The sequence below is a fragment of the Oncorhynchus clarkii genome, chromosome 16, assembly GCF_045791955.1.
Source record: "Oncorhynchus clarkii lewisi isolate Uvic-CL-2024 chromosome 16, UVic_Ocla_1.0, whole genome shotgun sequence".
Taxonomy (NCBI): Eukaryota; Metazoa; Chordata; class Actinopteri; order Salmoniformes; family Salmonidae; genus Oncorhynchus; species Oncorhynchus clarkii.
In genome coordinates, this window is record NC_092162.1 from 25,832,482 (window position 1) to 25,846,942 (window position 14,461).

Sequence of the window (14,461 nt, forward strand, 5' to 3'; positions counted from 1 at the left end):
TTGGTCTATTGTCTGCATTCAGCCAGCTAGCTTTCTTTCTGACCAGCACTGTCACAGAGCTTGGGGATGTGTATCTGCGCTTGTCGGACGACAATTGAATGTTCACGAAGCCACTGGACAACCTTCTACAGACATGTTGGTTTACATTTGGTCTATCCACCTTTTTACCACGTTCACGTACTAGTTAGAACGGGGTCATTTTCGACTTGCTAACTGGTTGTAGTTAATTACGTGCCTCGTTCAATTTATTAACTAATCAGAAAAGTCTGACTTTTCTATTTCCGACTGGCATATAAACGCGGAATTATTCCCATCAATACTTCTGTGTTGTGAAAGGCTATACATATGTAAAAATCTGAATTATTGTAGTTCACATAAACTATATTTAATTCATTTGTCATGACCCGCCTTTTCTCTATAGTTGACATAAAACCTAGCAGCCATAGTGTGTAATGTATGTATTTAACAGAAACGTGTATTTTTATGTTATGTTTATTCTTACAGACCTGGGTGAAGCGCACATCTGCTTCTTCATTTATGCACCAAACATATCAGATTTGTGTCATCGTCGCAGGTTGCAGCACCTGTCTGTGTTAACAATAAAACCATGGGAGCTAGCCGTGTATAAATTCTTACAGTAGGCCAATGCCTACATTTGACTTTTAACTCGACAGCAACGTAAAGAAACTTTTAAAAATGTATTATAGCCTAGTATCAATATGCCTATCGAAAAAAATCTATACAGCAACAATTATTGGGCTTTCTTGAGGCTACTGGATTGTTTCAGCCATTAAAGTACACGAATCTCCTAAAATGAAAAATCGGAGCGCGCTTATAATGGGTGGCGGAGCAGCCACTACTCCAAAACCCAAAAAGGCACGTTTTAAATTCATCAACAGGTTGATCAAAAACCATACCATTTATGCCGGGTGGCTTTTCAGAGTCTTGGACATAAAAGCAATGATTGTTGCGCTAGATGATCCGTTCACCCCCAAATATAGGTTTTAATAATGGGAGAACCAAACATGTTGGGAAGCGTGCGCTGCGCGCGTTACAGGTGGGAAATTGCAGTGTACAAAGAGTGTCTAGACTGGCCGGTCTATAATCTAATCTATTTTATCGTCAATCACCTGTATAAGAACCAAGTAGGGGTACCATAGGCTTCTGTCCCAAATGGAACCCTATTTCATAAGAGGGTGCCATTTGGGATGTAACCATAGAAAAGATGACACCTGGGAAATTCCCCCAAAACATTGAAAACGATTTCAATAATAACTATAACTACACAGAAATGTGTTCAAACATAAAATAGCTGCCACGTAAAACCTTGTCCTTGAAGTAAATAATAATTCCCCCAAATACAATTTGCTTGTCAGTCCCCTAACCTAAAACGGACAGAGTGGGGAACTGAAATGAACATCCGAACATACTTTTGAACCTTCTTTAGCTTATGTTGCAGATAACTGAAAAATACACCAAAATACATTCATACACCAAAACAAGGTTACTCTAAAGTACAAAATAAACAATAGAAATTTCAAATGGAAAGAAATAGCTGTCACTTTGTGCAAAGATTCTCAATTAACTTGATCTTGTAACCTTGGTAGAGGAAGAAAAAAAATAAACATCAAGAAAATCATCAACATTTACCAACGAGATCAGATGACTCTAGACCACTACATAGGTAGTCAGTGTCGTAAGAGTCCCCACGGAGCTATACACATATATACACAACTAGAAGAGCTATGCTCTGATTAACATGTATACATCGCCTTATTTGAAACAAAAAATAGAGGCACTAAACTTTAACAGAAATAGCACCAAACTTCTAGAAATGTCTTCTTTCACCATCACGAGGAAAAGCAGGGGAAAAAAGGAAAACTAGTCACCAAGACTCATCTTATTACCTATATAAAACTAGGCTATTAGAAAAATAATTAAAAAGCATGCAAGAAAGAAAAATATAATTCATCGAGCACTATGTTCCACTTAACACAAATGTGGCAAACTGATTTGTCATGCCTTGTATGAGAACACTAAGATGGTTAAGGGGGAAAAAAAATACATCTGCATGTGTGTGTTACTTTAAGGTTAAAAAAGTTTTTTTCAATTGAAAATTCTATATAAATATCTTTAAATACTAAAAGCAACCAGATTTTGGTGAAGAACATTTGCCTCCTTTTCTAATAACTTAAATAATTAACTGGTATTTGACAGCAGCCTTTTTCTACAATACACAAACTAATCCAGAGCAGAACATTACATTTCCAAAGAGTACAAGCTTTCCCAAGACACCTTACATACAAAGAGAGGGAAAATCTGAATCACCATTAAAAGAGAAGTGGGCCAACAGGCTCCTAAAATCCAAAACCAGTTCAATGTCGAGTTCAATGTGCATAAAGTGAGGGGTGAAGCATCGTCCCCTAGAAAAATCATAGGAAACATTGCTCTTCCAGAGAATAAAAGATGGTTAGTAGTTTGGTCAAAGCGACAAGACTACCCTACACCATCCTACCAAATGTTGAAGCAACGCAGTGTCTTTTGAGCATCATAAGATAGGGACTAATGAACATTAATACAAAAGATCAGAATTGTTGCAAAAATGACTATCGCCATTGACAAGCCAATGACTCGCAGTGTTATATGTACCATCCTAACATAGAAAATCTAATTATGTTCCGATTCGAAACCCTTATGGACCGATCTGTTCTAAAAAAGCAAATGTCATCTTGGGGACTGATTCAAGCAAATAACATAACCTCACACATTGTCTATTTCTTCTTCTTGTCATTTTTTTTACATTTTCTTTTCTAACAAAAATGACCAAATAAATTGATCCTTTTATAAAAGTATGCTTGCCTCTCAGTGGCTATTGGTCCACAAGTTAATACATTTCAGACCACTTTCAATGTGGCAGCGACTGTGGTTGGCACCCAAGGTTAAAGGCCAAAAGTCAGCTGGTGTGTCATGTCTTTTCAATACGGATAAGGGGAGAAAAAAAAAAAAAAAAAAAAAGAGTCAGAGCACAGCCAATGACACTTTAAAAAAGCTATGATGAAGACAAGAGAAATGAAAATGGAAGCCACTACTGTCCAAAAAAGATTCCCTGACATTTTTGGTCAACAGTAACAAGTTTGTAAACTCTTACTAAACTGGAGCATGGTTGGTAAAAAGGCTGTCTTCGAGCACTTTGAAACATTGTGTTTAATTTGGGGGGGCCACAATCAACAAGGCTGGGGAGAGTAACCAAGAAGTCCTCATGATGTGTAATGTAGTTTTCAAAACATACCGCTGCCTTGACATTTCCCCCTTTAATGTAGCCTCTTTTACATGGCAGTGGTGACCGAGTCGGGGTGAGGCCCCAGGTACCCAGGCGAGGGGGCCTGGTAGGGGTCTGCACCCTGGCCAGAGCAGCCCGTGGCTGGGGCCACAGCCAGGCTGCGGAACAGCAGGTCCATGGATGGGAGCAAGGGCTTGAGCAGGCTGACCGGGCAGAATGCAGAGACGCCGTGGGGGATGAAGTTCACCTTGTTGGGGTCGGGGCAGGAGGAGAAGAGGAGCGAGGACTGGGCTAGGTGTGGAAAGCTGTGGGACAGAAAGAGATGGTTGTTAGGAGCAGGATCACAAACTGTTCAAATATGTCAGTCGACCTGATATCAGGGTTCGTACACATTGACAAATGGAATTGAATGACTTTTCCTTTTAACCAAATTTCCATGACCAACAATTGACGGCGTGCGTCTCTGAAGTACAGTGTAAAAAAGTATGCGTAATGTGGTATCGACACTGGGAGGCTGCTCAGTGTCTGTCTGCTCTCTGATCCCATGTACCATCTCTTGTCGTGGAGTTAGGCACTTAACCCCCCACAAAGTAGAATACCTGTTAGGCAACAGTACGAAACATGTGGTCAACCCTCACTCTGGAGAGCTACCTTGATGTAAAACAAATAATTAGCGTATTCAATATATCAAAGATCAAATGGCTATGGTAGGCTAGAAATATTTTTATTCAGCTGAAGCAAGCCCAGAAATGTTCCTTTTCTAGATTAGTCATATTTATCTTAGAAGTGTTTACTTTGCAGGCTGACTAGCATCTATTGCAACGTCCCATACGTTAAATGCCCAAATCAACTGGAAGCATATACAAGTTTTGAACCAACATAATCCAAAAGAAAGGCTACATTAATTATTTTTTACTAAAATGAATGTTCACAATTCAAATTATTTTGATTCAGATGATTAGATTCAATGCAATTAAACCGAATACCAACTAATACAATGGTGAAGTGAATTGTTTGTTTCATCGAAAATAATTGTTTAAATGAATCATGTGAATCGTTCAAAAAAGTACATCAACTTTGTATGGCCTTATTCGTGAGTGTCGGTGATACGCTTTTTAAGGACATGAAAACATTTTAATACATGCTAATAGCTAAACACTTAACTAGAGGGTACAAGATATGTTTTGATTTGGCAACGTCACAAGACGCAGGCCTCCTAATTGTCCCTAGAATTTCTAAGCAAACGCTGGAGGCAGGGCTATCTCCTATAGAGCTCCATTTTTATGGAACGGTCTGCCTACCCATGTCAGAGGCGCAAACTCAGTCTCAACCTTTAAGTCTTTACTGAAGACTCATCTCTTCAGTGGGTCATATGATTGAGTGTAGTCTGGCCCAGGAGTGGGAAGGTGAACGGAAAGGCTCTGGAGCAACAAACCGCCCTTGCTGTCTCTGCCTGGCCGGTTCTCTGCCTCTAACCCTATTACAGGGGCTGAGTCACTGGCTTACTGCGGCTCTCTCATACCGTCCCTGGAAGGGGTGCGTCACCTGAGTGGGTTGATTCACTGATGTGGTCATCCTGTCTGGGTTGGCACCCCCCCTTGGGTTGTGCCGTGGCGGAGATCTTTGTGGGCTATACTCAGCCTTGTCTCTGGATGGTAAGTTGGTGGTTGAAGATATCCCTCTAATGGTGTGGGGGCTGTGCTTTGGCAAAGTGGGTGGGGTTATATCCTTCCTGTTTGGCCCTGTCCGGGGGTGTCCTCGGATGGGGCCACAGTGTCTCCTGACCCCTCCTGTCTCAGCCTCCAATATTTATGCTGCAGTAGTTTGTGTCGGGGGGCTAGAGTCAGTTTGTTATATCTGGAGTACTTCTCCTGTCCTATTCGGTGTCCTGTGTGAATTTAAGTGTGCTCTCTCCAATTCTCTCTCTCGGAAGACCTGAGCCCTAGGACCATGCCTCAGGACTACCTGACATGATGACTCCTTGCTGTCCCCAGTCCACCTGGCCGTGCTGCTGCTCCAGTTTCAACTGTTCTGCCTTATTATTATTGGACCATGCTGATCATTTATGAACATTTGAACATCTTGGCCATGTTCTGTTATAATCTCCACCCGGCACAGCCAGAAGAGGACTGGCCACCCCACATAGCCTGGTTCCTCTCTAGGTTTCTTCCTAGGTTTTGGCCTTTCTAGGGAGTTTTTCCTAGCCACCGTGCTTCTACACCTGCATTGCTTGCTGTTTGGGGTTTTAGGCTGGGTTTCTGTACAGCACTTTGAGATATCAGCTGATGTACGAAGGGCTATATAAATAAATTTGATTTGAACCTAGTTAGTCTGTTTATCATGTTTTATAGGCTATGCCTATCTGCTGCTGAAATGTCTGACTCGCTCTCTCTCCTTGAGCAACGGCCCACTCGTCTCGCACACATGCAGGCGATGCGTGCAAATACAGACGAGCTAAAGTGTTATTCCGATCCAGGCAGATGTTGATTTTTATTTTATTGATAAAATATTTAAAATAATAATTATTAATTTCCATTACCTTTAGGATTTTATTATTTTCTAAAACTTTTCCAGGACTGGGAAACACCATTTTAAAATTCCATTACTTTTTCAGGATTTTCATGATCATATGAACACTGTGATATTGACACACCCAGTCTCCAATAACTTTGAAACCACTGGGGGTCAGTGCAGACTCAATCTAAGAAGCCATATGTTACTGTTCATAAGCTTTTTGGAATAAATGCATGCAAGTCAGAATGTTTTGTATTTATCTATGTACCAAAGCATACATCTGTCCATACACACACGTTAGTGTGTATTTACATTTGTGTGGGCATGTACGTTTCTGTGCACATCAAACAATTACGCATGTGTGTGCTTGTACTTGCGAGAACCTACCTGGTCTCCTCACACACGCGGACCTTCTCGCAGCCCTCGGGGGGCTCCCTCTGGAAGCAGTAGCTCTTGTTGGGCCGGGGCGAGGAGGAGAGCAGCAAGGGGGATGGCTCCCACCCACCCTGGGATGACAGGAGACACAGCTCTGCACCCTCCGCCACACCTGAAGCGTGGTGTGAGAATAGGTCCAATATCTGAATAGGTCCAATATCTGTGTTTCTAAATTCCTATCACTGTTGCCCAGTTCAGATACAGCACCCGAGACGGTTTTATGCAGTTTGCTTGATCTGAATGGTCTAGCTGGGGTTTCCAAGGTTCAACATGTGAAATCTTAGCTAAAGACTTGTGACTGGCCAATCAGAACAGTGCGCTGACATAATGTGTTTAGCAAAGCAGCTAGATAGCTAGCCAAGCAGACAGCTTGCTGATATCTCACAAAGTGTGCCCTGTTTCTGGTGCATGCATTTCATGCTACAACAAGTGGAAATGTTGTATCAAAGTTGTATCACGTCATTGTAAAGAGGCACCATTACTGTGGAAACTGTCTCAACCATTTATAGCCAATTTAGCTTTTCCAGCCTGGTATTACTCAATTTTATGTTGATAAACCAAATGGGTCTTGTTCAGTATGGCGTTAAAGTTTTGAAACAGATAAACCCGGGAGGTACACCCTGAACCTGTCCAATAAGAACACAGTTTTTAATTACAAAACATTGTAACATTGCAGGTTTGTGTGCATCTTACTGAACAAGTTTGTGTGTACAGTACTGAACATAACACTGCACTGTTGATGTTACAGGGCTATATTAGGGAGAGACTGACCTGGGTCTTGATTCACAGGTAGGTCTTCTACAGAAGAGGGGGAGAAAGAGGAGCAGGGTGAGGGTGTGGGGGAGAGGGGAGTGGTGGAGGGGTCGCTCTGGGAGCCACTGCTGCAGCTCAGTGGTGGAACTGGAGCCCTGTGGCCGTCAGGAACCTCCAGAATCTGAGAGAGACAAATGAATGCAGTGAATACACTGGACAACAGGACGAGTGAATACCTCATTGTTTCTGATGGAATTCTTACTATTGTTCCACTTTTGTCACAATATCGCCATTCAGGGGTAGCACTCTCTCTGTCCTTCTCGTGGTCCACACATAGGACTATTACAAAATTATAAACTTCTAATTACTAGTCCAAAATTATAAACTTCTAATTACTAGCGTTTACATAGCCATTTAGATCTCACCCAATGTCTCCAGTTTTTCTAGTGAGGGTGTCGGGCATCAACAGGAAGTCAGAACAAAGGCCATTCAACCCCATTAAGTGTGTTCTTTCCCTGTACCTCCAGAAACCATTTATAAATATTTCAAACATTTCCATCATTCTACGTACCCAGTTTATAACCAAATTAAAAAAGACCCCACACAATAAATCCAACATAGTATTAACACCACTTAACAAATATTCATTATAGGTGAGTCGTGTGTGCGTGCTGGTGTGGGGTAAAACGTATGGCAAAAACAAATAAATGGCCAGGCATTACTTATTTGGGAGTTCCCCCTACGGCCGGATGAGGGACAACTGTCTAGTCCATTTTACCAATACTTTATGGGATATAATTATTTCCTTATGGAGTTAAAGAGTTGTAATTCTAATTTGATCTAGTCGAATTTGTTTATTTTTTATTTAACAGGCAGTATTGTTTTTTAAATACCGGTCCACTGGGGCCTGTCGGTAAATATACAAATAGATTTTCTTCACATGCCTGCCCGTAAAAGGGAAAAATATATTGGTAATGGTTGACATTTACTCCAAATGGATTGAAGTTTTCCCCACCTTGAGTGATGTGTATTACTGTTGTTTTGGTTGTTCTGGTCTTTGTTTTGATACAAATCTCACCAGATTGGGTCTGCTGTATGGTCGGGATGTCTCCCTAAGGATTGGCCCTTTAACTCCCTGACTCTAACATTGCAGCGAGATCGCCAAGATAATAGGAGTATAAGCCAATTTGGGGGGAAAATTGTTTAAACGGTGTATTCTTTTGACATTTGATCTAGAAATCTGTATAAATATATTGGTAAGATTAAGAATTGGTCATAGAGTAAATCATTTGTATGGATTAACAGTCTGGAAAATTCAGTTCACTACGGGGCTGTCCTGTACCACTTCTATAGAGTGCGACATGAGTCCATGTGGAGGGAGCATGGAGAGAGATCCTGGTCCAACTTCTCTCACACTGCTGGTGTACTTGTAGGAAAATGGACAAGGCATAATGGACTGTAAAGGACACTGGCAGCTTAGGTGAGAGACATTATCAAGGGCAAGGGTTGAAACTCAATGTCAACAGAAGTCATCTTCAATTGCGATATATTAAGTGTAAGGAAGTCTTTCCCTCGTGTTAATGCTTGTTTAATGAACATGTTTGTAAGTCATTTTCTATTAAGTTGAGACAGTCTCAAAATGAAGGAAATGTCATATAAAATTCCATAAATTTAATTGAGAACACACATACAGTTGAAGTCAGAAGTTTACATACACCTTAGCCAAATACATTTAAACAAAGTTTCACACTTCCTGACATTTAATCCTAGTAAATATTCCCTGTCAAAAGGTCAGTTAGGATCACCACTTCATTTTAAGAATGTGAAATGTCAGAATAATAGTAGAGAGAATAATTTATTTCAGCTTTTATTTCTTTCATCACATTCCCAGTGGGTCAGAAGTTGACATACACTCAATTAGTATTTGGTAGCATTGCTTTTGAATTGTTTAACTTGGGTCAAACGGTGAGAGTTGCCTTCCACAAGCTTCCCACAATAAGTTGGGGTGAATTTTGGCCCATTCCTTCTGACAGAGCTGGTGTAACTGAGCCAGGTTTGTAAGGCCTCCTTGCTCGCACATGCTTCTTCAGTTCTGTGCACAAATCTTCTATGGGATTGAGGTCAGGGCTTTGTGATGGCCACTCCAATACCTTGACTTTGTTGTCCTTAAGCCATTCTGCCACAACTTTGGAAGTACACTTGGGGTCATTGTTAATTTGGAAGACCCTTTTGCAACCAAGCTTTAACTTCCTGATTGACATCTTGAGATGTTGCTTCAATATATCCACATACTTCCCTCCCTCATGATGCCATCTATTTTGTGAAGTGCACCAGTCCCTCCTGCAGCAAAGCATCCCCACAACATTATGCTGCCATCCCCATGCTTCACGGTTGGGATGGTGTTCTTCAGCTTGCAAGCATCCCCCTTTTTCCTCCAAACATAACGATGGTCATTATGGCCAAACAGTTCTATTTTTGTTTCATCAGACCAGAGGACATTTCTCCAAAAAGTACAATCTTTGTCCCCATGTGCAGTTGCAAACCGTAGTCTGGCTTTTTATGGCAGTTTTGGAGCAGTGGCTTATCCTTGCTAAGCAGCCTTTCAGGTTATGTCGATATAGGACTCGTTTTACTGTGGATATAGATACTTTTGCACCGGTTTCCTCCAGCATCTTCACAAGGTCCAAGGTACTTGCGTACTATTGTTTGTACAGATGAACATGGTACCTTCAGGCGTTTGGAAAATGCTCCCAAGGATGAACCAGACTTGTGGAGGTCTACAATTTTGGGTTGAATCCTTTTGATTTTCCTATGATGTCAAGCAAAGAGGCACAGAGTTTGAAGGTAGGCCTTGAAATACATCCACAGGTACAATTGACTCAAATGATGTCAATTAGCCTATCAGAAGCTTCTAAAGCCATGACATTTTTTTCTTGAATTTTCCAAGCTGTTTAAAGGCACAGTCAACTTAGTGTATGTAAACTTCTGACCCACTAGAATTGTGATACAGTGAATTATAAAGTGAAATAATCTGTCTAAACAATTGTTGGAAAAATTACTTGTTTCATGCACAAAGTAGATGTCCTAATCGATTTGCCAAAACTATAGTTTGTTAACAAGACATTTGTGGAGTGGTTGAAAAACGACTTTTAATGACTCCAACCTAAATGCATGTAAACTTCCGACTTCAACTGTAATTAGTCATGCTATCTCATGTTACTGCTTAAAGAATAGTCTCGTTATATTCCAGTGTTTTTTGTAACCTGATGCAAACTTTTCTTTGAGTGACTTAGCTATACGCCCAGTCTTATGACTAAGAACCATTTAGGTGCGACCGCAGCATGCGAGACATACGGTTGAGCCCTCGTGCCATCTTAATTTGCACAGACAATCCAAATCACCTTTTACACTATGTTCCACCCAGGTTTCCCCAATCTGCTAAACTGCCACGTAGACAAAATATGTTGTACTTTTTCTATAAAAGCAGAGACCCAACTATGTTTGTTAAGCTTTTCAACTCTATACCATTCTTGGTGATGGTTGATTGCTTCATTTTTGCAAATCGTATAAATTGATGTTTGAAAGAATCTGCAGTCTCTCTTCCTATAGAATTTCTCTGACAACCCTCAAACGTTAGACATCTTTGTATCATAAACATAAATGATTAAGGGTCCGCCCCGCCACCTTGTTACACATACAACAAAACGTAAGGAATACATTTTCCTCAAGGACCCATAAGATCTGCCATCTTGGATTTTTCCTAAAATCTTCTCACAAGCCGTATATGATGGACTCCAAACTCAGAATAAGTTTATCATGTTAGTCTTTACTATGTTTGAAAAAAGCTATAGGATACAATATTAATGGTACCCAAACTATCATGCACTGACCCGACACACACCCACAAGACACATATATACAGTACCAGTCAAAAGTTCAGACACCTACTAATTCAAGGGTTTTTCTGTATTTTTACTATTGTCTACATTGTAGAATAAGGTTGAATACATCAAAACTATTAAATAACATATGGAATCATGTAGTAAACAAAACAAGTGTTAGACAAATCAAAATATATTTTATATATTTGACATTCTTCAAATAGCCACCCATTGTCTTGACAGCTTTTGCACACTTGGCATTCTCAACCAGCTTCACCTGGAATGTTTTTCCAACAGTCTTGAAGGCGTTCCCACATATGCTGAGGACTTTTTGGCTGCTTACCATCACTCTGTGGTCCGACTCATCCCAGACCATCTCAATTGAGTTGAGGTCAAGTGATTGTGGAGGCCAGGTCATTTGATTTAGCACTATCACTCTCCTTCTTGGTCAAATAGCCCTTACACAGCCTGGAGGTGTGTTGGGTCATTGTCCTGTTGAAAAAACAAATGATAGTCCCACTAAGCGCAAACCAGATGGGATGGCGTATCGCTGCAGAATGCTGTGGTGAGCGTAAATTGAATTCTAATTAAATCAGACAGCGTCCAGAAAAGCACCCCCACACCATAACACCTCATCTTCCATGCTTTACGGTTGGAAATACACACGGAGATCATCAGTTCACCAACACCGCATCTCAATGACTATGGTGCATGCAGTCACCGGAGCTAAGCCATCAAGGAGACTAGCGGGCATCTTCTACTCCACTATCGGTTTGGGGAGGGGGTTTGACAGAGTGAGCTTCACTTCTCCACCCACTTCGACCGGGCTCACACAAGTGATTGCTGTCCTCGTCATGAAATTATCAACTTTACCCTGTATATCTAAAAATGGCCATATACAGATTTTGTAAAACAAAACTGCTGGTGAAACTTAATAGAAATTAAATCTAGTGTAAGCCCCGATTAGCAGGTAGGCTATAGCCAGATAAGTTGTCTCCTGTACCTTAATTGTATTCAGGTAAAACATTTTTAACAGTGCATTTGATAACTAACCTATCAAATTACATTGGTTTCATCTCAACTAATAAAGCCTAATATTGCTCAAGCCATTTGAATGCTGAACATGCCGCGCACCAAGCAGCACAGCTTAACTAGGCTACTGATACTGCCTGGGGTTGTTCGGCATGCAAAATGTCTTACAGATCAGCATAGCAACGCGCATTCCCCACCCACCTGAGGATCTGTCTACTATATCCATCCATTCCCTGTGTTTGATGGAATCAAATTCCACTTGTCACTTAAATTTTTCTTCTGCGACTCGTTCATACTCTTGCTTGTGCCTGTCATTTTTCCCCGTTAACATTAGAGGAAATGTTTGTAATGACCTGTCAAAAAACATCTCGAAGACATGGCGGACGGAGCCAAAAATCTTACATTTGGGCTCATCAGACCAAAAGGACAGATTTCCACGAGTCTAATGTCTATTGCTTGTGTTTCTTGGCCCAAGCAAGTCTCTTCTTCTTAGTGGTGTCCTTGAGTAGTGGATTCTTTGCAGCAATTCGACCATGAAGGCCTGATTCACAGTCTCCTCTGAACAGTTGATGTTGAGATGCGTCTGTTACTTGACCTATTAATAATTTATTTGGGCTGCAATTCCTGAGGCTGGTAACTAATGAACTTATCCTGTGCAGCAGGGTCTTCCTTTCCTGTGGCGGTCCTCATGAGCCAGTTTTTTGCGACTGCATTTGAAGAAACTTAAAGTTCTTGAAATGTTCTGCATTGACTAATGTTCATGTCTTAAAGTAATGGACTGTCATCTCTTTGCTAATTTGAGCTGTTCTTCCCATAATATGGACTTGGTCTTTTACCAAATAGGGCTATCACACCCCCCCGTCACAACACAACTGATTGGCTCAAACGCATTGACGAAAGAAATTCCACAAATTAACTTCAGGCAGACCTATTAATTGAAATGCATTCCAGGTGAGTACCTCGAAGCTGATTGAGAGAATGCCAAGAGTGTGCAAAGCTGTCATCAAGGCAAAGGGTGGCTATTTGAAGAATCTCAAATATTGATTTGTTTAATACAAGATTATTAAATCAAAAAACTCAGAATGTATGTTAATCATGCCTGTCTCTAGTACATTTGAGAAAAGCAATACATCCAAAGATTAGAAAATTGCATCTTTGTTTAGAATTGTGTATAATGCTGCCATGCTTCCTCTCAGCCTGCACATAAGCCAGCACCTCTTATTGCTACTTGCAGCTATATTTAAACATTCTGTTTAGGATTGAGATTTTCTGCAAACCTGTTGAAACAACTCTTGAAGTGACAGATAGTTTAGTGATGAGCTTTGAAGGCACTAAGCACCCTGGGACTAAATACCTCCCTCTGCAACTGGATCCTGGGCTTCCTGGCGGGCCGCCCCCAGGTGGTAAGGTAGGTAACACATCTGCCACGCTGATCTTCAACACGGGGGCAACACAGGGGTGTGTGCTCAGTCCCCTCCTGTACTCCCTGTTCACCCATGACTGCATTGCCATGCACAACTAACACCATTAAGTTTGCCGACGACACAACAGTGTCAACAGCCTGATCACCAACAACCGGGGTTTGATCCCAGGCAGCCGACCGGGAGAACCATGAGGCGGCGCACAAGCGTAGTCCGGGTTAGGGGAGGGTCTGGCCGGCCAGGATGTAACTAACGCAGCAGGCCAGGCACATGCACGCTGACTTGTGTTGCCAGTTGAACTGTGTTCTCTCCGACACATTGGTGCGGCTGGCTTCCGGGATAAGCGGGCAGGTGTTAAGGAGTGCGGTTTGGCGGAGAAGGCATGACTCGAGCTTCACAGTTGCAGCAATGAGACAAGATCGTAATTGGATCACAATTGGATATCACAAAATTGGGAAGAAAAAGGGGGTGAAATATATATTTATTTTTAAACTAAGAACTAATTCAGGAAAACAGGTAAGATAACGAGATGGATAATCGCAATATCAAGAATAGATTTCCCTTGAGGAGTGAGTATTGTAGGGCTGCAATGGAAATTAGCACAATCTAAACATGTAAATGTCTTACCCAGCACTGGTGGTGGGGCGGCTGGCACACGAACATGCCCTCCAGCTCCTGGTTGAGGCCCTCCACGCTGCGGCGCAGACGAGGGGTTAGCTTGTACAGGGGGGTGGGTGGGATAGGCTGGGGGAGAAAAAAAGAGAGGCATCAACTGATTTAATAAATTTAATTCATACTTCAAAATTGACTGACATTCAGTGGAAGACTACAGTAAAACGAGACAACAGAACAATACAGTAGGACATAAAGTACACATTCATAATGTATGTGCAATGCATAGAGTAAACAAAACATTGGCATAGACAAACAAGCAAGCGTAGGGCATAGGTACACCAAACTGACACTTGCAACATGCAAGTATGGACACACAAACAGACAAGACACACACACACACACACACACACACCATGCAAACAGATAAAGCACATAAAAATGACATATCGCTCCCAGTACACATCCTCCGAGTTATCAGTTAGTGACTAAACTTTGGAAATGTTTGTAAATTAAGAACCCAGGTTTAAATA

General features: G+C 41.4%; 1 protein-coding gene across 2 annotated transcripts in view; it reads right to left on the reverse strand.

The window, feature by feature from the left end:
* Window positions 1–478: 478 nt before the first annotated feature.
* LOC139367540 (family with sequence similarity 117 member Ab) overlaps window positions 479–14,461 on the reverse strand; it is a 32,539-nt gene continuing 18,556 nt past the window's right edge. Inside the window, exons 5-8 of one of the 2 annotated variants that reach the window (XM_071105787.1) lie at window positions 13,944–14,060; window positions 7,001–7,163; window positions 6,182–6,341; window positions 479–3,585 (exon numbers count right to left, since the gene is read on the reverse strand). In XM_071105787.1, the coding sequence (XP_070961888.1) occupies window positions 3,327–3,585; window positions 6,182–6,341; window positions 7,001–7,163; window positions 13,944–14,060 (699 nt within the window). In that variant the 3' untranslated portion in view covers window positions 479–3,326. The remainder of the gene's footprint in view (window positions 3,586–6,181; window positions 6,342–7,000; window positions 7,164–13,943; window positions 14,061–14,461) is intronic. The other variant, XM_071105786.1, reaches the window with a different exon arrangement.